General features: G+C 39.8%; 3 protein-coding genes and 1 long non-coding RNA gene across 10 annotated transcripts in view; 3 read left to right on the top strand and 1 right to left on the bottom strand.

Annotated features, from left to right (window-relative positions):
- Nucleotides 1-1269, top strand: part of LOC149033873 (monocarboxylate transporter 10-like) — a 5320-nt gene extending 4051 nt beyond the window's left edge. The window contains exon 3 of the mRNA XM_089194062.1: nt 62-1269. Coding sequence (XP_089050188.1) covers nt 62-742 — 681 coding nt within the window. The 3' untranslated portion in view covers nt 743-1269. The remainder of the gene's footprint in view (nt 1-61) is intronic.
- Nucleotides 858-27568, bottom strand: LOC113671533 (uncharacterized). 3 transcript variants are annotated; one of them, XM_089194059.1, is made up of 20 exons: nt 27340-27568; nt 22180-22241; nt 18158-20546; nt 17402-17625; nt 13280-16727; nt 12943-13051; nt 12748-12815; nt 12017-12079; nt 11825-11881; nt 11304-11372; nt 10936-11052; nt 4870-5004; nt 3844-3900; nt 3564-3626; nt 2819-2938; nt 2474-2545; nt 2152-2223; nt 1861-1918; nt 1470-1555; nt 858-1084 (listed from the first exon to the last, which is right to left on the bottom strand). In XM_089194059.1, the coding sequence occupies exons 1-20, from the start codon at nt 27367-27369 to the stop codon at nt 1022-1024; spliced, it is 7362 nt and encodes a 2453-aa protein (XP_089050185.1). In that variant the 5' UTR covers nt 27370-27568; the 3' UTR covers nt 858-1021. The 3 variants fall into 3 exon arrangements, with proteins under 3 accessions (XP_089050185.1, XP_027043555.2, XP_089050186.1); XM_027187754.2 differs by lacking the exon at nt 27340-27568 and adding an exon at nt 24026-24537; XM_089194060.1 differs by lacking the exons at nt 858-1084; nt 27340-27568 and adding an exon at nt 24026-24537 and having other exon boundaries at nt 1466-1596; nt 1779-1918.
- On the top strand, nt 6298-11100 carry LOC113671531 (monocarboxylate transporter 10). Its single transcript, XM_027187751.2, has 3 exons — nt 6298-7605; nt 8872-9422; nt 10041-11100. The coding sequence occupies exons 1-3, from the start codon at nt 7374-7376 to the stop codon at nt 10719-10721; spliced, it is 1464 nt and encodes a 487-aa protein (XP_027043552.2). The 5' UTR covers nt 6298-7373; the 3' UTR covers nt 10722-11100.
- The window catches only part of LOC113671501 (uncharacterized), a 57112-nt gene continuing 55847 nt past the window's right edge, over nt 26304-27568 (top strand). For 4 of the 5 annotated variants that reach the window (XR_016182973.1, XR_016182977.1, XR_016182976.1 and 1 more), the window contains exon 1: nt 26334-26531. This is a non-coding gene — a long non-coding RNA (uncharacterized LOC113671501). Of the gene's footprint in view, nt 26532-27568 lie in introns of all 5 variants that reach the window. The other variant, XR_016182974.1, reaches the window with a different exon arrangement.

Below are 27568 nucleotides of genomic sequence, written 5' to 3'. Positions count from 1 at the left end.
AGTTGGTTTCTGCGACTGTGGAGCGTTATTTTATACCAGAATTTGTTTCTTCTTCGTTTAGGTTCGCTTTACAGAGGACAAAGGAATCAACACGACCAAAGCCTCTCTTCTAACAGGTTATATGGCCTTTGGAGGACTTACGGGAAGTATCGCCTTTGGCATTGCATGCAATCATCCGAAATTCAACCGCCTCAAGGTCTGCCAGCTCTCTCTCCTTCTCATAGCTATTTCTTCCTCCCTTGTCACCATGGCGAATAAATATGTCTGGATTTGCGTGTACGCGTTCACTTTTGGTGTTTTTGATGGATGCTACGAAATGCTTGTTCCCGTGATCACGCGGGATATCGCAGGCCCTCAAAGAGTAGCGCACGCCATCGGTTTGCTTTACTGTATGATGGCGTTTCCAAAAACTCTCGGCCCACCAATCGCTGGTTGGCTTTTTGACTTGTCCAATGACTACAGTGTTTCTTTTTACGTCACTAGCGCTGTAACCATTATTGCAACAGCCGTCATGTTCCTTCTCAATTGGGTTCCACTCCACAAAGATCGCTTAGAGATGGAAGGAAATGAAATGCACTCTCCGAAAATTACAAACGGGCCTTCTCACGAAAGCGTTTGCGATGGCTTCGGGATAAACTTAAGATCAGAAGCCGACGACTTCGTAACTCGCAGGTGGCTGCCAATTTACTGGGTTGAAAGTCGCAGAGAATACGAATATCGCGAAAAGCTGACAGTGCTGTGACCAGATTTAGTTGCAGGGAGAGTTTCCGGGGAGGAAAGGTGGTGTTTATGGACAAGTCGTCCAAAGAGCTCTCTACCGATCAACCAGCAAATTTAGCTCAAAACATTCAGACACGTTTTAAGTTTATCTTTCTTTTAATTTTTTCTTCGCTGTTAAGAAATATCGTCGCTTCGACACTGAAACGAGGTTTTAAGTTTAAACCGTGTATGATACTGTTTTCGAGTTTAGAAATGAGTCGCAAAAACAAAATTGAAAAGGTGTTAAAAGCAAGCTGACGGATTATTTCGCTGACTTTCTGGCTGTTCGTGCAGGCACGTGACCCAGTACATGCTTGAGAACAGTCTGAGAACAAGAAAGAAAAATATAGATAAATAAAAATCTTACCACATTTTTTTTAAATCGCGGGTTCACGTGGTTTCAGATAGGTTTCTTACAACACTGGAGGTGAATTTTCATTACACCTTTTTACTTATGAGCTCCAATGAAAGATGGTTATTAAAAAATTAAAAGAAACTTGAATAAGTAAACCCTGTATTGAAATTGTGGCTGTAAAAAGTTCCTACTGTTACTGCTTTCATCTAAATGGCATTGACTACAACTGGCAAGCACTCGCAAGTAAGGTTTTCTACGAGTATATCAATCAATCAATCAATCAACCAATCGGGTCTCTCCATCCGCACGTACGTCCGTCGATCCGTCCGTAGTATTAGAGTATAAGTCAACTTACCGAAATGTCGTCATCGGCTGAGAACTTGTGTCCACACTCCGCCCAGTGACACGCTTCAACAGAACCTTCCTCCATGACGTGATGTTCTGAGGAGTAACGCATTCAACGCTTATTGGCATGTACACAACTTAGCAGATAATAGCGCTAAAAATTTGATTTTGTTTGGGCTGAAAAAAGTAAAACTATGATTATCGTGAAACCAAAAAAGATTTGTCTTTATCAATTACTTGTCTCGCGTGGCTTGCATTCCACAAATGTTCTCTTTAGAAAGCTTACAGTTTATCAAACAGGTCCTTTGTCATGTGTCACCGAGTGACGCAATCAACGCTGTCACGTTCAAGTACTCATCACATCGTTGTAACCAACGCAACATAATGTCTTAAGTGTTTACCTCGAAGGTGATTCTTAAGGTGCGTGACAACACCAAAATTTAGATCACAGTCTCGCCACTGAAACAGAAATAAGTACAACGGGATAAGAAGAGATATAAACAAATAAAATATAAGAAATAAAATTAAGAAAATAAAATAAAGAATAAAATAAAGAAATAAAATATAAGAAGAGAAATAAGCTATTGGTAACACCTGGAAACCTTGTATTTGATCAAGCTTAAAATAACACTGAAAAGTGCTGGAATCGTTTTTTCTTGAGCACAAGCCAAAGAAATGATTTTTTCGTTTACCTTGCAAGAATGGTAAACCCGTAAATCCAGTTTCACAGCCACAACAGACCCATCGCGTGCTCCGCTGTAAATCTGTTGGAAAGAAATCGAAAACACAGCAAAGAATTTACAGGGAGTGCTAGATGCTCTCAAGAATAACTCTGTACTTTAAAAGGCCTTAAGTACCTGTTAGCTGACGATTTTTCTCGAAAAAGGACCTTGGATGAAAATGCTGAGAAATTATTTCTTTCGCATGATATAGCTTAAATAATTTGCTCTGAAGTTGGAATTCAATCGAAGCAAAATCACCTGAGTCACAAAAAAACTATTTTCTTTAATTTACCCTTCCATTATTAACGTGAACAGAGAAAATCATATCCATTTGACCACCATAAACTTGAAGAAGATCTGTCGACTGAAAAATAAATATATATAGAAAACAATTAGATATAAGAACACCTGTGAGCTCTAGTACAGACTACTGAAACTTTCCATTCCCTTTTGACGAGTCCGTTCGCGTTTCAAACTCGCGCCGTGCAGTGAGCTGGTTTATAGTCCACTGAAACACAGCGATTTTATCGGCCTTCAATAAAAAAAACAACTTCTAAAAGTGCAAGTTTTGAACATTCAACGTCGTTAGATCATACACATTTATACACATAAGACAATAGCAGCTCCTTAAACTTACCATTAAATCGTAACAACGAATGAGTTTATCCAAACATGACGTCACTAATACATTGCCGATAATTTGAAGTCCGCTGACACTCATCGGGTGACCTTCGAAACTTCTCAGAAGCTCTCCGCTCTGATAATGAAATAATATCAAATGTTAGTCGGCCTTTCTGACAGCTTTCTGTTTGAAAAATAAAAGCAATTTTAAGTCCAATTTATTACAGAGAATAAATACACTGTGAGAAAATACCCCGAGGATATAAATTTATCAAAAAAGAACGCAATTCTTTACGCAAACTTAAAGCTTTAACTATCAAGATCAACAAGAAAACTCTTCCAACTGATAGCAAGACACTTTCTTTGTTGGTTAATATCCTGATTGGTAATTTCCCTTATTCTCAGTTGTCTCTCTCTAAACGGTGTATTCAACTTGTCAAGAGAAATTATGTACTGATCTCTCTTAGGAGGGTACGCGTAAACGAACACCATACAATCACTTGGAACGTCTAGCTGCTAGGCATCACCACCTTTCAGGGCTGAGTTGTTAAGTAAAGGCCTGTAACCGAACAGCGGTCTACCGCTGCCTAGAAGACCTCTTACCGCCGTCTGTTAAGCCTGCGCAGACGCTCGTGTTTGGGTTAAATCTTACTGCCCCTTTTACGGGCACAGCTGCCTATTACATCATCGGTAGCCGCTTATGGAAACCTTAATTGAAATCCTTGCCATCAGCCATTATAATCATTAAAATATAGACATACATTCAAGTTATGGGCCTGAACTTTCATATCAGCAGATCCACTGTACAAAATATTCTCCACAACCTAACAGGATACAAAGAGAAAGCTGTGAAGTGACTTCCCTTGAAAAATATCCTTTCCACTCATGGTTAAAAACTGCTCAAAGAGTGCTGCTCTGCAGTAAAATATGATAAGGATGAGAGTAAAAACACCGAATTCCTCGGAAGGTTTTAACTGGCACCGAACTTGTTTTTGAGAGCAGTAAAAAAGGAGAGACAATTCAAAAATCTAAATGACAAACCTGGATACATAAAACAGTCATGCTATGATCACAGAGTGTCCGAATGAGAAGACCAGTCTATGAAAAACAGAAATACAATGACAGTTCTTATCACAAGTAATTTGAAGTTCTGCATTATTAAATAAGTATCGAAAACAAAACTGAAGGAAATAACCTACTCCTTTGACTGATATTCCTTTGCTCAAAACAACTAAACAAAAGCTTGTTCTTTTTCGTGCCTTTTTTTTCTCTAGATGGCCACAGGGCCACCACTGTTCATAACTGCTACGCGCTACACCTTCTTTAACCTTTATACCCTGAGATCAATATGCATATTCCCCATACTGTTCTCCATACATTTCCTTTAGAATTGACAGGAGTACATTGTTTAACAATCAGAGGCTTTTTTAGTTGGCGATCATTTCCCTTATTCTCACGACCCTTAGCCCTTGAATCCCATGAGTGACCGAGGCAGAATTTCTCCTTACAACAACAGTACAATATCAAGCAGGCAAGTGATGAGAAGGAAGAAAAATTTAAACTAGGGGATTGTAAGTTGATCCAATAACAATTTTCCAGAACTAACATCATAAGCATTGCATGACAGACAGTAGGGAGAATCACTGAAGACATTTTAGGTGTGAAAGAGCCCAACGGAGTCTTTTGATTGATTGATTGATTGACTGATTGATTGATTGACTGATTGATTGATTGATTGATCGACTGATTGATTGATTGATTGACTGATTGATTACCATAACATTACAAACGGGGCTTGTTTAGCGATTACGTGAGGAGCAGTGAAGCAGTCTCTTCTTGAAGCTGTTGATGTAGTGAGTACCAATGATCGAATTTCATATCGTGTTGATGTTGCACAAAAATATGTCGTTAACGAGGAATTTAGGACGGGGAAAGTGACCTCGTTTGCTTTTCAATGTGCTTTACAGCAAAGCCCTGCTCAAATACATTTGAGTCCAGACGGCAGTCAAAGTCATCCATGAGTATAAATCAAACATTCAAAGTATAAGTTAAACACCTAAAATGTACCTTGCAATCTCTGATAGCAATAGTTGAATCAAATGAACCAGAGCACAAAAGCTTTCGTTGTCCTTCAGTGGCTGTAGCAAGACAGCTTACTCCACGGGGCTCGTGACAGTGAAGGCGCTCTTGGCATATGTTATTCTGGCAATAAAAAAATAATTAGAGCAAAAAATCATTCAAACCCTTTAATTTTTAAGAATAGGTGATATTTAACCCTTTTCACCCGAACATCAGTATGCACATTCTCCATATTGTTCTCCTTACATTTCCTAAGGTGCTGAAAAGGAGAATTTGTTTACTAATCAAGAGCTTCTTTGCTTGATGATCATTTCCTTTTTTCTCATGACCTTGATGTGTGATTCAGGGATGATAGTGTAAGGAGAAATTAGATGTTAGTCACTCATAGGAGTCAAAGGGTTCAGGCAGCCATTACCGCCCAAAGGTTTGGGGTTGTCCAGTTCCAAGTGAACGGCATTGAATTGTAAATTTAGGCTGAACTATTTCAGACGAGACTCGATTGTTCCTGATTCTGATCTGACTAAGCCATTCATTTTTAAACCATTACATTCTACTTAAGAAGAGTTGTCCATTTGTATTATAGCTACATCTCTTCAAATTGTATCGACCGTCCGACAATACAGATTACACCAATTCTTTTTACTTTAAACCGTCTACATAGTATTATTTTTGGCGGTAACCGCTGCCCATAGATATTCAAGGCTTATGCTTTTGCCTTGAAAATACTGTAGTCTCTTCTTTGGCAGCGGTCATCACCAAAAATACATTAGATGTCGAATAGATCAGAAAATTCGTCTAGGGGTCAGTTACAGTTACAGGACGGCATAGCAAATGAAGGAGCGGAGTAGCCAAATAACAAACGGTTATTGGCTTTCATTCATGAAATAGAAGACCCTAATCATAAACAATAAAAATATAAATCATTCGTACTCAATTTCGCGATTTTGGTGAGACTGTGTTTCGCAGGGGTTTTATTTTCACGATTTCAAAGCGCAAATATGAAATAGGGGAATTAAAGGCCGATTTTCATCCTTGATGCAACGCGCGCCGCGACGGAATTTCGTATAACACGAAATTTTCAGATTACTGAAAACCTTCTAAAATCGTCTTTCTCAAGAGCCATCTTAGACATATAGTCAATTGTTTTCAGGTAAATGCATTCGCCTTTCGTCATTTTACAGTTTCCTTACAGTATTTTGAATTTTGTCCGGTAGAATCCGAAGAAGATTTTTTTCAAGTGTCACGCTTAGATTTCTACGTACAGGGTCGGTGGAAAGGACAACGTTGTAATTTTTTCACTTTCTAGAAGTGCTTGAGGATTCTAAATGAGAATAAAATATTTTCCAATAGAAACTGGTATTTTTTAAAGAGAAATATGGAAAAATATCTTATTGCCGGAAGTTTAGTTATTCAGTATTTTGAATTTTGGATTTTGTCCAATAGTGTCCGAAGAATTTCTATGTGTCACGCTTGGATCCCTTTCTACTCTATGTACAGGGTCGGTGAGACGGATAACGTTCGAATTTTTTCACTCTCTGGAGGCGCTTAAGGATTCTAAATAAAGGTAGAATATTTTCCAAGCAAAATTGGTATATTTCAAAGAGAAATATGGAGTTATTTGAGGACTGTGTCCGGTCGTGTCATTGAAAACTTTCTAAGTGTCAAGTGCTTGGATGGCTTCGTACTCCGTATACTGGGCTGGCGAAAAACATCAAGTTCGAAATTTTTGGCTGCCTGGAAGCGCTTGAGGATTGTAAATAAAGGTAGAACATTTTCGTATAAATATTTTTTGGATTTCGAAGACAAATATGGAAAAATATCGGACTGCCGGACGTTTAGTTATTTTAAGACCGTGTCCGGCTGCCGGACGTTTAGTTACTTTATTGCAGGAACGTCAGCGTCACTGAGAGCTTGCGTTACGATTCTTATTTGCTGCTTGCATGGAAAGCAACCTCAACCACTCTTTCTTGCGCAAGCTCCTATCCACGGGCAGGAAACTTCAACTGACCCATGGTCGTATTTAACAAGGATGGCAAACTTCAATTAAATAAGCATTTACTGCCACGGAATCTGCTGAATCAATGGATTCTTCTGATTCCATACCGGATTAAAACGTATAGTATTGTTTTAAACAGAATTATTCTGAGAAGCTCACCAAACTCATCGGAGAAAACGCAGACAACGAGGCAAGGTTAAAATAATTGACCAATCAGAGGCACTATTCAAACGAAAGCGGTGGTTCAAAAAGAAAAAAAAAACCCACCGCGTTGCATCAAGGTTGGAAATGGGCCTTCATCACTGATCTACTCATGTGTGTTTATTCAGCTGTTTACATGATTCTGTTCAACTGATTCCAGCTGAGAGGTGACAGCCAAATTACTACTGCTCAACTTACTACTGGGCCCTAAGGTCAACGCTAGGGAAACGAAAAGGGCGCTTCAGGCGGACATAGGAGCACTTTTCCTATCCTCAGGAGAAGAAATGTGAATTCCATGTCGGACATGACATCAAAAGAGAGGTGTGATGAAGTTTCGGAGGAAGACGATCAGCCAGCAGCTACTGTGAATCAAGTACATCACAAACCTCCGCCCGATGGAGGGTGGGGATGGGTCGTTTGTCTCGGAGCATGGATGGTGAATTTCTTAACAGTAGGGCAGCAGAATGCAGCCGGTGTAGTGTACTCGGCGCTTTTGAACGAATATTCCACAAAAAGAGGGGAAGCAGGTAGAGTTGCCAACACATTAAACCAAACTAAAAGTGTTCGGATTTTGTTGAATACTCAGTCTAGTCATTTTGTTTCTTTATTTTTCAAAACGACTCTCCGGTAAACGGAAACTGAGATGTGAATCAAAGCGGTATGTGTGCGCAATTCAACATTTCGTGGTTTTCTTCTCTATTTTGACCATCATTTAATTTTAATTGAAAGTCACTTTTTCTATCTTGAATTTTTTAAACCTTCCCTTTAAGGTCTGGCGGTCATATATTTTTCGAGTAATTTTTGCACAACTTAAGACGTGACCTAATAAAGTGTGAGATCAAAGCTCCTTTCTATTTTCGTATTAGCAGAAGCTTCCGGTTAAGAGATCACGAATTTGCGCCATCTGACGCACAGAGTACACTTGAATATTGGAAATCGTTTAAACACAATCGTGACAGTTTATGTAAAAGGTCGCTTTAGATTAAACCGTGTTTTATTCCTTGCGATTTCCCTTCACAATCTGTTGGCTATATATATCCACAACTCAGTCTAGTCATTTTTGTTTCTTTATTTTTCAAAACGATTCTCTGGTAACCGGAAACCGAGATGTGAATCAATGCAGTATGTGTGCGTAATACAACATTTTGTGGTTTTCATTTTAATCGTGAGTCACTTTTTCTACCTTGAGTTTTTAAACTTCCCTTTTATGCTCTGTTTTATAATTTTCTAGTAATTTCTGCACAACGCAAGACATGACTTTATAAAGTGTGAGGTCAAAGCCCCTTTCTATTTTCGTTTAAGTAGACGCTTCCGGTTAAGAGATCTCGAATTTGCGCTATCTGACGCACAGAGCACATTTGAATATTGGAAACCGTTTACAAATAATCGTGACAGTTTATGTCAAAGGTCGCTTTAGATTAAACCGAGTTTTACTCCTTGTGATTTCCCTTCAAAATCTGTTGGCTATAACCAATCAGAGTAAGAACTAAATGTCCGTTTAAAAGCCTGATTAATAGCTGATAAGAACGAGCAGCTTTTTTAAACGGCCTGACTAAAAAGTCTCCATCGCGACATTCACAAAGTCCGTTCTGTTGTTCTTTAGTCGTTGTCTTTTTGCCAAGCCTACATTGCTAATCCAGGTCTATCGTGTCACTTCATGGTCCACAGCTTTGAAACTTAACTGGCCTAATGAGCATAGCCCGACGTAAAAAAATAAAACATGAGAACAATATTATCTTTCTAGATGGAAAAGTTTGTCAATTGAGTAAATAGCTTATCATCTTTCTCAACAGCTTGGGTTGCCTCGCTGGCGTCCAGTATGATGTATCTGTTCGCTGCTGTGGGCACCTCTCTCGCTGAACGTTTCGGAAGCCGATTGGTTGTCATCATTGGATCTTTCGTCTCAGCTTCAGGCCTCCTTGCCAGTTCCTTCGCAACAACGCTCACACCCCTGTATGGAAGCTACGGAATTATATGGGGTCTGGGAGCAAGTCTGGGCTTATTTCCCTCGCTCGTGATACTAACAAAGTACTTCAGGAGGCGTCTTGCCCTTGCATCTGGGATGGCTCTGGCGGGAGCCGCTTGTGGCACTCTGGTATATGGGCCTGTGATACAACTTCTTGTATCAAAGTACGGGATTTCAGTTACATTTCGGATTCTTGCCGCCGTTCAGAGTTTAATGTTTTTAAGCGGATTGATATTTCGACCTGTGGAGAGCCATAAGGCCCGACGAGACAGAACAAGAGAAAACAACGGCAACATTTTCAAGAACAAAGCGTACGTCATCTGGGTTGCTTCGCTTTGTGTGTTCATGCTTGTGTTCCTCGTGCCTTTTGTTCATTTGGTAAGTTAAGCAGACAGATAAATTGTTTCTTCCCTCACTATCCACAGCCTCCAGTTCCAAGAAGTTGCTTTCAGTTAGTTGAGAACATTCAGGTTTCATTTCTGTTTGATAATTTCCTGTGTTTCAGTCTCGCTGAGAGAAAGTTTGTTTCTACTTCTCTTGAAGGCTGCTCGCAAATATGCAAAAAATAAGAGTCTTGTACTTAAATAGTGCTGACGGTTCATCATAGCCTGGTCTTATTCCGTTTTCGAGCCGTGAAGGAACCAAAGTATTGCCTCTCCTTTGAATGTCCATAGCGGTGAACGAATCAATTCCTCTGACAGTTTGCTGGTTTTCCTTTACACTACGTGGGTGGAGAGGCAGTAAGGGAGAAAAGTCTCTTTGCCAAAGAAAACAACTGAACATAAATTTAATTTGTTCCCAAGGAAAAAATCTCCTCTATTTTGTAGTCTAATTATGTTTACTGAACAAAATTGAGGCGACCGTGTAAATTGAACAGATCTGCAGTGATTCATGGTCAGTATTCATGTATCACATCAAGACGATGACTAAATCAAATTGGTTTTCGCGACTGTAGAGCGTTACTTTAATACCTGAATTTGTTCCTTCTTTGTTTAGGTTCGCTTTACAGAGGACAAAGGCATCAACACGACCAAAGCCTCTCTTCTAACAGGTTATATGGCCTTTGGAGGACTTATGGGAAGTATCGCCTTTGGCATTGCGTGCGATCATCCGCGATTCAACCGCCTTAAGGTCTGCCAGCTCTCTCTCCTTCTCATAGCTATTTCTTCCTCCCTTGTCACCATGGCGAATAAATATGTCTGGATTTGCGTGTACGCGTTCACTTTTGGTGTTTTTGATGGATGCTACGAGATGCTTGTTCCGGTGATCACGCGGGATATCGCAGGCTCTCAAAGAGTAGCGCACGCCATCGGTTTGCTTTACTGTATGATGGCGTTTCCAAAAACGCTCGGCCCACCAATCGCTGGTTGGCTTTTCGACTTGTCCAATGACTACAGTGTTTCTTTTTATGTCACTAGCGCTGTAACCATTATTGCAACAGCCGTCATGTTCCTTCTCAATTGGGTTCCACTCCACAAAGATCGCATGGAGATGGAAGAAAATGAAATGCACTCTCCGAAAATCACAGACGAACCTTCTCACGAAAGCGTCTACGATGGCCTCGGGATAAACTTAACACCAGAAGCCGACGACTCCGTAACTCGCAGGTGGCTGCCAATTTACTGGGTAGAAAGTCGCGGAGAATACGAATATCGCGAAAAGCTGACAGTGCTGTGACCAGATTTAGTTGTACGGAGAGTTTCCGGGGAGGAAAGGTGGTGTTTATGGACTAGTCGTCCAAAGAGCTCTCTATTGGTTATCCGGCAAATTAAGCTTTAAAGTTACTTTGCATACCAGCTATCATATGTATCGAAATAAATTTGGTTGAGGATTCGTTTCAAAAACAAAATGGGACGTCTAGCGTGTGGTTCGTTTTATTTCTGTGACTTACCATTAAATCGATGGAGGCCACAACACCAGTGCTGAGTCCAACAAACAGAAGATCAAAAGCGGTGTGAAGACACATAACACGACCATCAAATGTAAACTTATGGGTGCAGTTGCCACTCTAGACAATAAAATAACAAAACCTTTAAATAAAACATTTAGTTGAGAAGTTGGGAGAATGGTTGTCTACCTCGACTCGTTCAGCCCTGTTAGGTTGGTGGGGCGCAAAACATAAAGAAAATGCAATACTGTCCACGATTTATTCGAGACAAACCCAATTTAGGGCACTAATAACCTTCTTGTTCAACTACTTCACAGAAAACGCTTAGTGATCCAGCTTGTTCCATTGTAATAAAAGACATAGTTTGTTACCTTTATGTTGTAGCTCCTGACAGTTTGGTCATTGGACCCGGTAAATAATCTGTCTTTTTCTGTAGAAACCTATTGTAAAAAAAGGAAGTTTGTGATGAAGTAGTATTTCGGGCGTCTCGGAATAGGAATAGGGCATACCACCAGCTACCCACAACAATCGTTACCACTAAAATGTACAGAGCTTGTTACATACCGAAAAAAACTACCTTACGATTTACCCAAAGAAAGTCTTTCTTCAGTTCTTAGAAAAGTGGGAAAGAATACAAAAACAGCGACATTTTGTATGCTACGGAGTCTTTCAAAAGCTTATTCAATCCATAATGTAACATCGAAGTATTATATTTTGGACGCACGGTTATCTCTCCGACCAATTCACCGATCATGAATGGTACAAGTATTCCTAAGTTATCCACGCCACTTTTTGGCGATTGAACTTCATTTCTTTAAGGTTCTTTATTTATCTGCGACAATTGGAAAAGCATGATGTATAAAAGAAACTTAACAGCCATATCTATACAAACCTCGATGCAGTTAACAGCTAGGTGATGTCCTTGGTACTTTTTGACACATTCCCCGGTCTAAAGTCACAAAATTGAAGCGTTAAACAAGGAATTTAATAAAAAAAGCTATAGTGCCACTAGAATGGTAACGATTACATTGATAAGCAAGTTAAGGAAATAACCTTCTATCAAACAAGGGAAGGGCCAGCTCACCTGAATGTTGAATGATCTGGTAGTTTTATCGGTGGAGCAAGTAAACAGATGACCATTGTTTACCTAAAAAATAGACACAATCTCAATTCTGAGCTCACAACCGACGTTCGTGGTAATAACTGAATCCCGCGACTCAGTAAGAACATTTAGTATATGGCAAGGTAGTCTTAAGGTAAATCCGAGATTTTTGATTGTTCTTACTTGGTCGCGATTTTGCCATACGTACTGTTTCCACGAAAACCGTCATACACCGTGTATTTTTTTTTCTCGAAAGCCACTGAGAGCAAACTAAGTCTCGCTGAGTGCCATAAAATAAAATAATTACAAACATCGCTTGCTCGAGCAGCACTATGGAATATTGGCCCTCGGTCGTTTTTGTACGGACTTGCTTTACTCGTTCCGTACTGCCACCACCTCAGGCCACTATTCCCCAGTTCGGCCCACGCGCTCAGTTGGTGAGAAGTTATTACTTTTCACAAGAACAACCGATATATTCAAGAGTCTTTCAAAATTAATCTCGTAGGGCATATTTTGTACGAAGTGTCTATAAGGAGTAAACAAACCAAATTTCTCTTATGTTTCCTGCCAGTATTAAACTGGTAGCAGATATGATGGGCACTGTCTCAGCGTTTGAACGATCCACCATACTAGAGCATTCTTATCATCCACCACCAAGGCAACCGTGCTGTTTGCGAGCTGCCCATTTCATGAGAAAAATCAAGGTAGCTCACCCTTAACCCGCAGACAGCTCCTGTGTGGCCGGGAAACTTTGTCGCCAGCACACCACGGGGTCTCCCATCTGAGAAAGTATTCAGCATTAATGGAATTTTATAAGTAAAACAAGGTAGATGTACTTGAAGATCGAGAAAAACAGTGTCAGAACAAGATCTATACGTGTAAAGTTTAAGACAAATGAAGATGCGAACCTTTTGTGTTCAGCAAACTCTTCTTGAGGGACTCAACAGAAGAGGACGGAATTTTTAGATGGCTCGGACGGCTGGATTTCTTGCTGGACATATTCCCTAATTGGCTATCCTGAAAAAAAAAAAAAAAAGTAAATAATGCACTCCTTTCATATGATTGATCATCCTGGTTCCGTGGAATGAAGAAAAATTAATACTGCGTCTAGCCCTGAATGAAACAAACACTGGTCCATCGCAGATTACTCAAGCTCTTAGAATGGTCTCCCTGAATCCACCCATAATTCTAGGTGGAAAGAGGAACTATAAAATCAACGTCCGCAATTTAACATGACGCACTTACCACATCTCGTGTTGGAATTTCATCTTCCGTGTAGCCTCTTTCCTCGGATCCAGGTCCTTCCAGGTCAGTTGTGGTCGTGTGAGCCGCGGCACTCACAACTTGACCCTTTAATTTGGATTCAGTCTCCTCCTTTAATGGAAGGACAGAGGATTTGTTGCACGAAGTATCCTCCACCTTACGTCGTTTGACGGGAACAGTGTCAGTTTTATTGGATTTCTCTTTCTCTCTCAGTTGCGATTTGTTCACCTTGTTTCTTTGTAGTTCCTTGAAGCTTTTTTTACTGGATTGGAAGAAACTTGATTTTTTCAGCTCTTTCGTCGTCTTTCTGGACTCGTTTTTTTCGAGGATTAGCATTTTACGAGGTAAACATTTCCCCTCGACTACATTTGAATTATCATGACTCTCTGCACTGTGTGATCTGAACGGGCTGGTGTGTGTTTGAGTTTCATTATCATTTAATTCACGCAAACCTTCACTTTCCTCTTGAGATTTCCAGCGCTCCATGTTTTCTCGCACTGACTGTATTTTCTTTCTATTCACCTCTAAGTTCTTGGAGATACTACCATCTGAAGAGCTCTTTTTCCTGAATGGCGCTTTCTCTGGATGATACATTTGTTTCATTTTCTTCATAAGACCCTCTCTTGCTCCTTTATCTTTGTTTGCTCCATTTGGATTACGCACAGGTGCATTCCAAAGGTTTCCTGAAGTACGGACGGCACCAAGTCCAAAATCTGCACCAAAACTGTTGGTGTCACTTTTTTTACGCATGTCTGAGGTCTTTTCGGCAGGTTCCCTACACGCAGCCTTTTCATTTATTTGAGCTCCTGACGCTGGAGTGATATTATTCGCCCCTTCACTAAAATTTATCAGTTGTTTTGATGATTCCGCTAACTTTCCGGCGTTAAGCTTCTCCAAAACTTTTTCATGAGGTAGTTTTTGGCGCTGTATTTCGCCTTTCGAACCAAAATTAGTTGCAGTCCCAACAGGACCATCGCTAAAATTACTTTCTTTTAGAAAGGATTCTTTTTCTTTGGCACGGGAAGTATTTCCGCTGATATAAACTTCTTCCTCCGCGTCCTTGTTTGAAGGTCCCCTATGAATCTTATCTTTGGCAACTGAAACATCGTCCTGACATTTATCTTGCCTTGCAGAATAACTGAGGTCCGAGGTGTCACTTTTACCAGACCCAGAAGAAAAAGAGAATGAATTTTTACCATCAGCAGTAGATACACTAACCTCTCTTGTTACTATTTCAATCCTTGTCGTTGGCACTTGTCTTTCATAACAGGCATTTTCGAGAACGCTCAGTCTTTGATTACGTAGCTCTCCCATTTTGAGGGTAATTCTTTGTTCCTCGCCGCTCAGAGAATCCAGTTCCGTACATAATTTCTGAATCTGCGCGCGAACAGATTTTAATCTGGACTGCACCGCATGCAAATTCTGCAGTTGATTTTGCTCTTCTCGTTCGATAGTCAGTAGTTCTTGAACATTTATTCCTGGCCGATAGGTAGCTGCAGTGTTCTCTATAGAAGTCGCTTGTTCCTGTTTCAATCTTTTGATCAGCTGTTCATATGGTGAACTCGAAGGACATTCAGATCCTTCTGTGGAATTTACTCGCTTACGTTTCATAACTGAAAGGGTCTCTGGATTGGCCGCTTCCCTACCGCCAAGCGCCATGCTGCTATTTAAATCGATCAGTCCTCGACCTTGAAGCATTGAAGGTCTCGAAGGTGATTGGGAATTATCAATAGTAGATCTGGTAGCTGCCGGCGATCTAACTTGGTTAACAGAAGTCGCCGGTATTTCTCCAAAGTATGAGGTCGAGCTCAAATCAATAAGCCCTCGACGATGAAGTTCATGCGTGTCCTCTTTTGCAGTAGTAGCTTGTGTACTTAGAGGTGATACATTCGCGGAGGGTAACATCACACCTGACCTTTTGGGCAAGCCCCCTAAATTATGGCCTAAAGAAATCAAACTACTCTTTTCATGTCCTTCGATTGAAGGCCAATTGAGAAACCGATTCATATCATGGAAGTTTCCTCGTTCAAAAAGAACAGAACGTGAAGAGCCCTCTCCGTGCAAATTTTCTTTCCTCATCAAAGGCGAGTCTAAACTAACACTTCTTTGTCCTCTACTGCGAAGTCTCGCAGGTAAGGGAGATACTTTTTTCCCGTTATCAAACTGACCATCAGTTCTGGTTGAGTATGTGAAAAGTGGATGAGATCTTCGACCATCGGAAGACTCAGCCGTTGAGCCACTGGCGGCACTCGACACTTTCTTGCCACTATAACGATCAGCTAAAGCTTTACGGACTGCTGGAGGAAGATTAAACCTGGACAGATCAAGAGAATAATTTGGAAGCGAAATCGTAGGAGATGGAGACTGACCGTGTGACAAAGGTGACGTACAAACGTTTGAGCCTTGAGGTGATGGAGAATGGATGTGAGCGGCTAATGGGGAGGATTTGGTGGAAAGTTCGGACGGTGATTTGGACATTTCTTTAACTGGTCTTGTATCAAAAGGATTTACGACGGAATGAGGGACCCCAAGAAGCTTGGTGCTTAAGTTCAAATCAATCATTTCCGTGTCGGCATTTGAGTTCGGAAGCATACTTGCACCAGATGGACGTCCAAGTCTGTCGCTCTCGGACGCTTGAGCCTTTCTGTGCTCAATATCACTAAGCCTCACGCTATCCAGAGGTACCCGAGAACTTCCCGGTAGGGCTGTGATCTCATTCAGGTCAATATTAGCTACATTATCAGCATCACTGGACGAGCCACCCAAATGTACTAATGCACCATGGGAAGGTGCAGTCAAACTACGATCGACTGTTGGCCTAGCATCAGCCTTCAATCCTTGTTGGTTCCAAAACTGACCATGCTTCAGCCCTGTTTTGTAAAGATCAATTTTTGGACCATCAGTTGCATCTGCCGAAGATCCATGAAGCGCCAGCAACTCTTCAAGGTTCGGCACAGTGCCACTCAAATCGATACCGGTATCTGACGTTGTTGCAGCTTCCAGTGTGATACCCGGAGGCTTCGTTGGTACTCTATCGCTTAAGTCAATGTTTGGTCCACTCCTTCCATTTGCCGACTCACATGGAAATAAGTTCCTTGGCACTCCTTGTACAGTAGAGTTGAGATCGATCGTTCCAACAGACTCATTTGAGGCTCGGGACTCGGCGTTAGGCACCTTTGAATTAAGATCGTTTTCTTTAGATCGTGCCAGAGCATTCCTGCCGCCCTCACCTCGATTGTCCTGTTTTTGACGCGTCTTACCTCCGTCGAAACCAAGACGGTCTGGCGGATCGCATGGGGGAGTTATTGGTCTAAAGATTTGCGCACCATTTTTGCGACCATCCCGAATCGTCCTGAACAACGTGCCAAGATTTTGTCCCCTGGCATTTCCCTCTTCGCTTTTAAACACTCTTTGGTGATATGGACAGTACCTGGAATGCAAATTGGGAAAAGTTAAATGGACCAATTGACTGGAATTCATAATACAAACTGCCGATTGTTGAAGTTTATGGCACACCATGACAACCCCCACCCCTAAAAAAAACATTTACAATTTTACTCGTCACTGTTCCCTCTCCCTCAAAACTGATACGCCATGGAAAATGGTCTCGTACTCATTGAGATGAGCTTCCTTCAAGACCTCTCTCACTGATGCAAAAGATGAATTTAAGAAACTTTTCTCCCTCTTCAATTTAAAGGAAAACACTTGATTTTCACAAGCCAACTTTAAGTACGAATTCTGGAGTCAGGGGGGGGAGACGTCAACTTTTATCTTTCACTGTTGCTGCTTGATTCACGATTTGCACACATGCTATAATTAACAATTATTCAGCGAAGTGGCGGTGAATTATTGTTTTAGTATATACCACACAGATATCAAAAAATTAGCTTATTTCTTTCAATATACCGATAATTGATCAGAAATTATACTCAAGACGCGCAATTTTGTCTCATCTGCTGCTCGGAGGTGAATTGAACTTGCTATTCACTACCGAACTAGCCAATCAGCACGCGCGAAAAGCACTTTTCACTTCTGTGGTATATACTAATAAGTAATATTTTCAACGAATGAGACATGAAATGAAGATAACAAACGGTGAAGTACTTGTTCTCAGCGACTGCACCACATGGTGTTCCGTCAATATGAACAATACTGCACTGCGACTGAGAGAAGGGTAACTGGGAGATAACAGGGGCATCTCTAGAGCTGTTGGGTTTACTTGGAAAAGAAGTTGAGCTGTTCACCGTGGGTGCACTGCTGGTGGAGATGGAGACATTTTTCTGACCCGACAATGCCACCCTGGACACTGGACAAGGAATGGTGTCCTCCTGATCGTGAAGAAGAAAGTCAATTCACCATCTTATCGTCCACGATAGGTTAACGTTTAGCACATCAAATAAGTAAAACATACATGGCTTCCAAACATGAAATAGGAATGCAATTCGACGACACACCATATCCAATCAAACGGTATAAAGTTAACAGCCACTATCCCTCTTACCAGTTCGGTCATACGCACAAATCAAACAGGTCAGTGGCAGCACTCCCAGGAAGACCTTGTACTGAGTCAATTACTTAAGCCTTCCGTGACGTCCGCAACATCACCCCCTCTCTATTTTCGACTTATCAATAAAACCGTTTTCTTTCCCCAAAAATTTGAAAAAGAAGTGTGTCAATTCCACCTGGGCTTCCCGATCATCCTAAGAATCATTGGAACCAGGTTGTGCAACTTGCGGGGGGGGGGGGGGGGGGGAGGGGCAAACAACGTGGACATTTAAAATTGGTGTCGTGTCCCGGTCATCTACTAAACTGCCCATAATGTAACTACTTGTTAATAACCTCCTTATTAACAACTTTTACCTCCAAGTCTTTTGGCTCTTTCTTTATACCGAGCAAGGCTCTTAGTTGTTCTTCTCGCTTTTCCCATGGCAAGGAACAGACGGTTGAAGTTGTTGACGATTTATTCGTTTGTTCGCCTTCTTTCGAACTGTTCGTTCCTTGGTTATCGGCTGTTTTTTCTTTTGTGTTCTCTGGCAATAAGTTACTTGTCTCATCAGTACAATTAGTCAAGTAACCCTCGTTATTTTTGCTCAAAGATGAAAGTGACTGAGACTGTTCTTTTGTATTCAAACCAAGATCTTTTTCGCCTCTCATGGATGACGAAGAAAATGCACGTTTCTTTCCTGCTTCCTTGGAATCCTGAGATTTAATCATTTGCTCATCAAGAAATGTAACCGAAGTTACCTTCTCATGAGGACATGTCTCTTCTTCCTTGCCATTTTTTATCCATTTCAGGGATTCGTCTGAAGCTTTTGGAACAGGCATTTCCACCGCCTTTTCGATCATTTCTTCTTTCGTAAGGGTTGGTGCGGAAGTATTTGTTGGCAGTGAAAATTTCGCTCTGGTTGCTAAAGATGATTGTGGGTTGGCAGATGAAGATAAGGCTCCTTTGTTTTGTAGGAAAGAGTCCTCTTTGGCCGCCATGATGGAACTCTCTTTAACTGGTAGAGTTGGACTATTTTTTGTCAAAAGAGAAGAACCCTCTTTAACGGATGAAGGGGAATTCCCTTTGACTGATAGCAAAGTATCATACTTGTTGCCAGGCAAAGAGGCAGCGGCTGATGAGGAGTCCCTTTTGGAAGTCAATGGCCTGGCATCATTGTTTCCTGACGAAGAAGGTTTTCTTTTGGTAGGTGGCGAAGACAGACCTCGAGTTCCTTTAGCAGGAGATGGCGTATCCCCTTTAGCTAATGAAGTTGACCAAGTTTTGGTTGTTTCTGTATTGTTTTCTTTGACATCCACGTAACCTTTGCTCGCTGAGGGATTTTTGGTAGTTAAGTCTTGGGAATCTATCTTTGATTTCCCATTCCTGTTTCCATTAACCTGCTGAGATGAAGCCCCAGATTGGGTCTGATATTTCACCCGATCCATTGTTTTGTTGCCATCGCTGTTCTTTCCCTCTGATTCCTTACCCTTTGGTGACTGAGAGTTGACCTCAACGTTTTTAGAAGCACTATTCTTAATAATTCGGTCATCTTTGTTCTGTTCTTCTGCTCTAGCGAGTTTACGTGGTTTACCTTTTCTTCCACTTTTCCCACCAGGGCTCTCTGAAGAAGGACTTGTTTTTGTCTGCGACCCTTCTTTGATATCTTTCTCTTTGTTGTCTTGTGATGTCTTTCGTCTTCCTGGTTCCTGTTTGTACGATGGAGTTTCTCTTCGGCTTCGATTACCGGGACTGTCTCTCCTAGTTTGTCTCGAATAGCTTCGTTCGTCATTCTCTCTGAAAGTCGTGAAACTCGATCCAACCACACTTCTTATCTTCTGACGTCCGTCATGAGATGAAGTATTCCCACGTCGACTAATTCTGTCCCTCAGATCACCAGGTTGACTTCCAACAAACACCCTTCGTCTCGAGCCTGGAGCATAACCATCTGAATAACTGTCACTCGGAGATGGTTTGCCACCGTCTCTTGACAACATCCTTTCTTCCTCTCTGCCTCTATAATAACTTCCGTTTTGCCGCTCACTCGCATATTGCCTACCACCGTCCCTGATCGTCACCCTGTCTCCCTCTCTGGTTCCATAATAACTTTCATCTTGCCTATCATAGTTCCTTGAATGGTTCATTCTTGCATATCCAGGGTCGTATGAAGGCTCTCTGAAATCCCGTTCATCGTCAAAACCATTCCAAACTGGGCGGCTGTCGTTTGCATGGTCCTGAACATCATTAGGCCGCGGTGAGATCGGCCCTCTAACCCTTCTCATCTCTTCTTCCTGGTAGTGAAATCCATAATCCCCAGCACGACTAGCTGGAGGCAAATGTGGGTCCAGCAGACTCGGTATTGCTCTTTGTGGATCCTGACTGGGATAACTTCCATATGGATGCTGATGACCACTACGATAATCATCCATAATTGTTTCCCCGTCTTGATCACTAGAGCAATTCTGAAAATTTTTCACACCTGTGAAATCATCTGCAGCCCAATCAGACAGTTCTCCTTCTTCTTTTTCTTGAGGTTGTCTCTTCAGTTTCTGCTTTTCTGGGATCTGCGGTTTGTGTTTTTCAGACCTCGGAAGTTTTTCTTTACCTGGACTCGCTAATTGTTTTTTATCTGGACTCCATTCTTGTTGGTGATCTCTACGCCACTTGTGTATATTCTCCTGGTGACTGTCGCCATGCAAGTGACTTGTAAATTCCGAAAGTCTTGTAAACTCTTGTTTGCATAAGCTACATGGATGCTTGCAATCACTACAAAAAAGGAGGATAAAATCCATTTTCAAATAAGCAAGCAAGATGTTTATCTCCATAAGGTAACTCCTGAAAATTACGTACATGGATGTTGAAGGATAAATTCAACCCTTGCAATAAAATTTGTTGTCCCTATGTACAAGTTTTAAATTCAGTGCCATTCATTATTAAAAACAAACCAGAAGAACAATTTTTTGTTTGTGGTTAGCCTCATAACTTTTTTTTTTCACGTTTCAACATAATTACCTTCATGACTACTTGACTACTTGTCTTTTCCTTTAAGTTTTTTTTACTATTTGGTTTTTGCATTTTCTTTTCTTTTTTTTTTCTTCTCTGTTCCTTATTTTGTCTTAGTTTTTGGGTGGTAAAAACTATAGCATTTAAATTACTGCACTATTGAGGTGTCCACAACAACAATTCACCTGACCTACTTTCTTAGCTTCTATCCTTACCAACATGTAAACATTATGAATGTAAAAATATGGACTAAACTGCATATTTGAACCAATACTTTTATCCTGTATGTACGAGTACATGCGCAGTCTACATTTATCCATCAAAATACAATATTTAGAGACAAATACATCAGTTTTGAGACATTGATCAGTAACAATCTCCACCATTTTCCCTTCCAATGAATTACTCCTTTCATGTAACAATGTAAGGGCAAGGAAAACTGTCAAAAAGAGTCAGAGTTTGACAACAAATTTATTTCAGATCTATTGCTTATAATCTCAGTCCCTTTGTCCCAGTGAGCTTGTCACAAAAAAAGAGGTTTGCAACCCAGAAGTAAACAAAACTAACTTGTCCTGCAGCAAGACTATCAAATTTAACACTCTTATTTCAAAGACAGGATAAGGTATTCCAACAAATTTACATATTTTCCAAATGAATTATCTCTACTTTTATAAACTAGACTCTTGATACTTTATAATTTTGGTCGCTCTGACTTATGCTCATATGTCAGGTTTGATACTCTTTACAGAGGCCAATTTACATTATCAACTCAATTGATAAAACCAAAATAATCTTTTTAATAACTGCAAAGCACCACAGTTTCTTAAAAAAAACCCTCTTTATCAGTTTGTAAAATTATTTGTGTTTATAAGGACATGTGGTTCAGATACCTAAGCTGTTGTGAAAGGGGGGCTTTTTTTTCTGCTGTCTACTTAATGCATCACAGTAAAATTATTTCCTCTTCAAGACAGGCAATCTATTCATGCATCACCTCACAGAAACTGCTACACTGAATCCCAAGGGAAAGTATACAAACCAATTCATCATCAAATAATAGTGACTAACAGCAGGGGAAAGGAAAAGGTTAAGATATCCTGACTAACTAGTACATTAAGGAAAGCAAATAAGGAGACATTCTAGTCTTCTCAGACCCTAAACTACAGGTAACATCCCCTGCATCTTCTCTGCAATGGTTAGAGGAGGATAAGAACCCACACGTTTATGACAAAAAGCAGGGAATTTAGCTCCTGTTACTGTGGTCTGGCCTTGTTATTGTTTAAAAAGGCCCCAATTTAAACTAGTATAATAGCTAAACATGGCTAGCCTGTCTAATTATTACAAATAAATAAATAAATAAATAAGTAATTAATCATTAAATAAGTACAGTTCCATATACCTTCCCTTTTCCTTGCTTAGGTTTGTATGGTGTAGTATAGACCAAGTGTGCTCCTCCAGCTCCTATCAGGAAAACATTAACAGTGAGTTAATTACCTTTTAGGTTGCACATCTAGAAAATATTTCAACTGCTACATGGGATATATCATTTTCATCTATGAATGACAAAAGTGAAAACCAACAGAATGTTGTTCTTATCCAGCAAACTGTCACTTCTGCAAGCTTTCACAAAATCTGTCATCAATCATCTGCATACTAGAATGAAATTGAATACATGTAGGACCTCATTTAAGAGCCTGTGTTGGTGGTGTCTTATTTGTGATGCTTGATGAAAAAAAGGCTGTGAGGCTGCTAAAATGATAAGTAGAGCCTTAAGTTGAGAAATCGGCATATATATTCATTTAGATCTTGAGTGTTTCCACTCAACACATTTCTTATCAATTTAGTGAGTTTAAACAATAGCCAAATAGCTTGCCACGTGACACTTGTTGTCACAGACATAAGAATCAGAACATCGCTCTCTGACCTTGGGATGTAAGTTAATACCAGCAAAAAAATATCAATAAAAATACCATGATCACCAGTTGAACCAGAATGACATAAAAAGAGTACAAGTATCTGACTAATGGATTAGAATTTTGAAGCAAGAAATTATCAATTCCAACCAAGTACAGGAGTAATCATTTCACTTTACACATGCTGAAGAGCACTGATTCTAATCAAAATGGAAATGACTAGCTTGTCCCTATAAGACACTTGTAAAGCTTTTGATACCTTGATAAAAATTCATACAGTAGACCAAAAATTCCTGTCTCCTCTCTTAACACTGGTTAAATATCTTTCGTTTTGAAGTTAACATTTTTTCCATTGATTTTCTTCAAGTTAGCTTCCTGTGTGTCTCCCTTGAGAGATAACCAAGACATTTGAATGACATGAAAGTGATCTCAGCCACTGGGAATTTTATATTTGTTAAAGGGCAGATAAAACTCAAAACCATGTCAATTTTGGCAGGCAGTTCAGCCAATTTCTCATCTCAACCTTCTACACCTCAACTCTTTCAAGGATGATCAAACAACTATCTATGCAGGGACAACATTATTAGAAAACACTCCTCAAAACCAGGATAGCAAAATAACAAAGTTGAATACATATCAACAGTGGTAAGGAAATCACCTGAAATCCACAGGAGATTTCAATAACCTTGAAGAATAGAGATCACATTGATTTATGCATGAACCAGTTGCTCACTGAACTAGACTGACCTTTTTGTTTAACAAATTAACAGAAGTTCAAGAATAATGTACTTACTACTAAATTTTTTTAAATAAAGATTTGCATTAGTGACTTCTTAACACTAAGCTGTGCCATTTTTGAAAGAAATTATTCACAAAGATCTCATTAGAGGTCACGAACCAAACAAGAGTGCTCCACATAATGTTGTCATGACATTAGATCTTTTTATTGTAGGAATCAAAAATTTTCGAATCGGTTGCTGAAACGTTCATTATAAATTCATCAGTTGAAGATTGATTGCTGGGGCTGATGTCTGAAGCCGTGCTGTTTAGAAAAGCTAATAAACATTACGAACAATACATATTCATCCTGATCATGACGAAAAAATACTCCAAGGTTTGTAACGATACAATGCCTGCTCAGTTTCCATCACTGAAAGCATTTAGTCGAGATGTAGCGTGCTAGCTTTGCAAACAATAAAATAGCATAAAACTTAAATCCTCCAGACATTCATGATATGAGCTTTCAAGAATGTAACTTATGTATCTACATGTAAGGGCTGAGCTAAAAAGCGTGTCATGCCTGCAAAAAAATTTACAGAAGCTTGAACTTACCCTTATAGTCGTAAAATCCAAGCTGCACAATTCGCAGTAGTAATTATCGCAGTTGCCAATTTCGTTGTCCATATCTTCCAAGCCTCAAAGATAAGCTTTGGTATTTGGTATTTGGTCGAAAATAACGTCAATCGCCAAGCTATTCCAAACAATTTTCTACCTCACGCCTCGTGAGCGGCTTCAAGTTACCAGTCGTGTCAACATGAACTTGCAAGAATTTCCATAACAATCAGCCACCGAACAATCGCGATTTTCAAATGCCGTGTCTCAGAAGGTCACCAAGAACGTGGCGTAGAAGAGTGCGTGGTGTGACAAAAACTGCTGAGATCGGAAAAGGTCCTTTTTTTAGCCAGTATTTCCGGAAATACGCAGGAATTCCTTTCCGCCTCGTAACAACTTAATGGCTGTTCAAAACCAAACAAGCTTTGAATGGGCTCAGCGAATAATTTTTGGATCAATTTTGTTTTGTGTGACATAAAATGTAATCGTCGCTCAACAATAAAAGAACGCTGACTGAGAGCCTCGTTTTGGTTTTTTTTTAACTTTGGTCACCGGAAATGCGCGACAAACTACTACAAATCAGTCACGTTTGGTACTTAAACAGGATGGGCGTTTCGGAAAGAGGTGGGCTTTACTGACGGAAATGTTCTTTCCGTTGTCCTTAAATGTAAGAAAATAAGCGAAAATAACTTTATTGAGGGCATCACAATTGTGCTTTGGCCAAAAGGCGTTTTAAATGACGGATATGCCTGCAATTCTGAGGTTTGGACAAAAGACAATTTTGACTACTTTTCTGGTGAAATTTAATAAGCTACTTGATGAAAGTATACCAGTTTAAAACGTTCAGAGGTGGAATTTAAACACAAGCCAAACAGAAAGTGGAACAAGTATATGACAAACGGCTGACGAGCAAATTCAACTGTATAATGGAGCGTGGTTGTGTACTTGTATACTAGTAAGAAAAAAACAGCCAACAAGAGGAACAACATAACCAGAAAACATTCTTGGTAAGAGAAGAAAAGAAAAGAACGATGTCGAAATCATGACAAACTTTCCTTTTACGATTAAGACGTGAGGTCTTGGCAGATATTTTCTTTTCTGATTTCCTGTTTGACAAACGTACCAGCTGTTTCATTTTGGAAGCTCAAAGGTTAAGATCCGTTTGCACACCCAATCAAGCGCGCACTAATGAACTAGATGATAAAATTAGCGAGTTGTAGTAATTTTGCAGCTATATTGCATACGCCTTTAAAAAAGGAAAAAAATTATGATTACGACGTATGAATTTGGCTATCGAACGACTAATGGTCAAATCATAAGTGTTCAAACTCATCGAGTTGAAATATTTGTGTAAATCTTAGTTTCTATATTCGTGCTTTCATTGCCTCTACTGTTAAACGAAAAATAGTGAAGGCCAAGAATCAGGATAACTATCCAAAGACGTGACAAGTTAAGCTATTCTTAGCAGATATTAGATTTTACAGGGGTTAACAGTCCTTTACAGGGCATAAAAATCCTTTCAATATTCTTCATTACTTGTTTACAATATCTTTCCATTGTTCTGTCTGGTACATGCGCGATTTTTAAAGAATGGTTCTGCATGTAGTAGCTTTACTTCCAACTCATATCTGGTCCGCGGTTCTCGACATTCAAAACAGAAGGTACTCTAAACAGTTATTTAATAATAACAACTATAAAATAGTGAGGCAAAATCGAACTCTTTCGATCAAAACTCACGATTCCCTAAACAAAATCTCACACGATTAGCGCCACTAGTGTTGACCAACAAGACTCTGTCGCTAATTATTGATGTCAGGTATTTGGTATTTTAGGTTATTTTTGTCAATTAAATAATTGCAGGTAAACTATTAGTCAATCAGTATACATCGAACTGCTTTATGATAATCTCCTTTAGAACCAAATCAAGATATTTTACTAATTCATAAGATATTGCATCATACCAAAGACATAATTATGATGTAAGTGTTTCTTCGGCGCAAAATATTTAACGTCCTGCATCAGGATGTCATGTAGAACCAAGAAATTATTGGTAGAACTTCAACAAAAATTTGAAAGATAAAGAAAGTCTTAAATAGCCTTACCTTAAGCCCGTTATTTTTAATTTGTACCTTCTATATTTTCATGCAAATACTCTTTCGTGTGGGTCATAGTTTGACCTTGCAAACGGAAAAACTTTTGACAGTAACGCAATGTTTCATTATTAATATCATCTTAATTATTATTATTGTTTTGTCTTGCAAGTCAGTTCATGCTGACAAAATATAAACGTGCATGCGAAAACGTGCGTGTCACTCGCTCCTGTCCCAAAAATGCATCTGATTGGCAAGAATACGTCCGACTCATTTTCGCGCCATAAAACGCGGCTGCAAATTTAGGCTGTCGTAAGCAGTTACACTCCAAATACCTCGTTGGATTTATCAAAACACGACAATGGTTCCAGGTTTCATCGAAAAGTTACGTCGGTAAACAGAAGGAGAACGAGAAGGTAAAATAATACAATTTCATCTTTAAAGCAGTTCTGGGCGAAACACTATCCAGGGGACGTAAAGCGAAATTTCAATTCGTGTTGTAAACAACGAAATTATTGCGCTCCCTAAGCGCAGTATTTAATTCATCAAACTGTACAGAATCTAAGGATTCGATGACATTTCAATTCCTGAACGAACCTTTATAGTCCATATTATATTATCGAGCTTAAATGGAATAAGTAAGCTTCTGATGTGAAGTAATTGTTAGCGCACGTACCGAACCAAACGGGACAGTTTTATAAAAATAGTGTGATTTATCATTTATCATTTTAGCCGAATCAGCTGATAGTTTGAGGTAAAACGAAGTGAGAGGAAGACAGAACAGCTCCTCTTTGAACATAGCGTAAACGTTACTAACTGTAAACCTTTCATGAGGAAACTTTTGGAAAGTTTACAGTCTAACCGAAACCTTTCGAAAACAAAGCATTAGTCCCAAAGGTGAACTTTTGTTTCCGCCATCGTTTCCTGTTATCAAGTAACTGTATGCAAAATGAGGTCCAGGACTTCTGCCAAACTTTTATGCAATACCAGAGCCACAAAATTAACCTAAATAGTAGCCGCTATAGTGATTTAAAAATGCCCGATTGAGCCTGGGACGAAGTCACCCCGTTCACCAAAATCTACTTTTGAGCGAATTTACGAGCCGATCCAAGCTCTTTAAGAGCATAACAATAACGTTAACTTGAACGTCGTCTGGTCTGATAGAAATTGGTGTTATTGCAATGAAAGGAAAGGAATATTACAGATTGAAGCAATTCAGTTTACCTTTGTTCTCCGTCTCCTTTTGTTCCACATCACTGAAAGATCGAGTGGTTTCCAGGAAATATTGTTTTTGACAAATACTCAGTTAAAATTACCCCAAAACTTATGACTCTTATTCGGTTACGACTCGCTGTTGAGAAGTAGCGATGAAATCATTGGTAAAAGTGAACTTTCCTTCGATAAGAGAAAAAAAAAAGTATAGAATACTTTGCCAAACGATATTTTCTTAGAT

The sequence above is a fragment of the Pocillopora damicornis genome, chromosome 14 (genome assembly GCF_964200805.1).
Source record: "Pocillopora damicornis chromosome 14, jaPocDami1.2, whole genome shotgun sequence".
In the NCBI taxonomy this organism is placed as follows: Eukaryota; Metazoa; Cnidaria; class Anthozoa; order Scleractinia; family Pocilloporidae; genus Pocillopora; species Pocillopora damicornis.
This window is presented reverse-complemented; position numbering and strand designations above follow the sequence as displayed.

Excerpts from the sequence above, each read along its gene's own strand:
- LOC113671531 (XM_027187751.2), top strand. The coding sequence starts at position 7,374 with ATGTCGGACATGACATCAAAAGAGAGGTGTGATGAAGTTTCGGAGGAA. Across the intron at positions 7,606-8,871 it reads CACAAAAAGAGGGGAAGCAG|CTTGGGTTGCCTCGCTGGCG; the intron begins GTAGAGTTGCCA and ends CTTTCTCAACAG. Across the intron at positions 9,423-10,040 it reads TCGTGCCTTTTGTTCATTTG|GTTCGCTTTACAGAGGACAA; the intron begins GTAAGTTAAGCA and ends TTCTTTGTTTAG.
- LOC113671533 (XM_027187754.2), bottom strand. The coding sequence starts at position 24,097 with ATGGACAACGAAATTGGCAACTGCGATAATTACTACTGCGAATTGTGC. Across the intron at positions 17,626-18,157 it reads AAGAGCCAAAAGACTTGGAG|GAGGACACCATTCCTTGTCC; the intron begins GTAAAAGTTGTT and ends CTTCACGATCAG. Across the intron at positions 11,053-11,303 it reads TCAGGAGCTACAACATAAAG|AGTGGCAACTGCACCCATAA; the intron begins GTAACAAACTAT and ends TTTATTGTCTAG.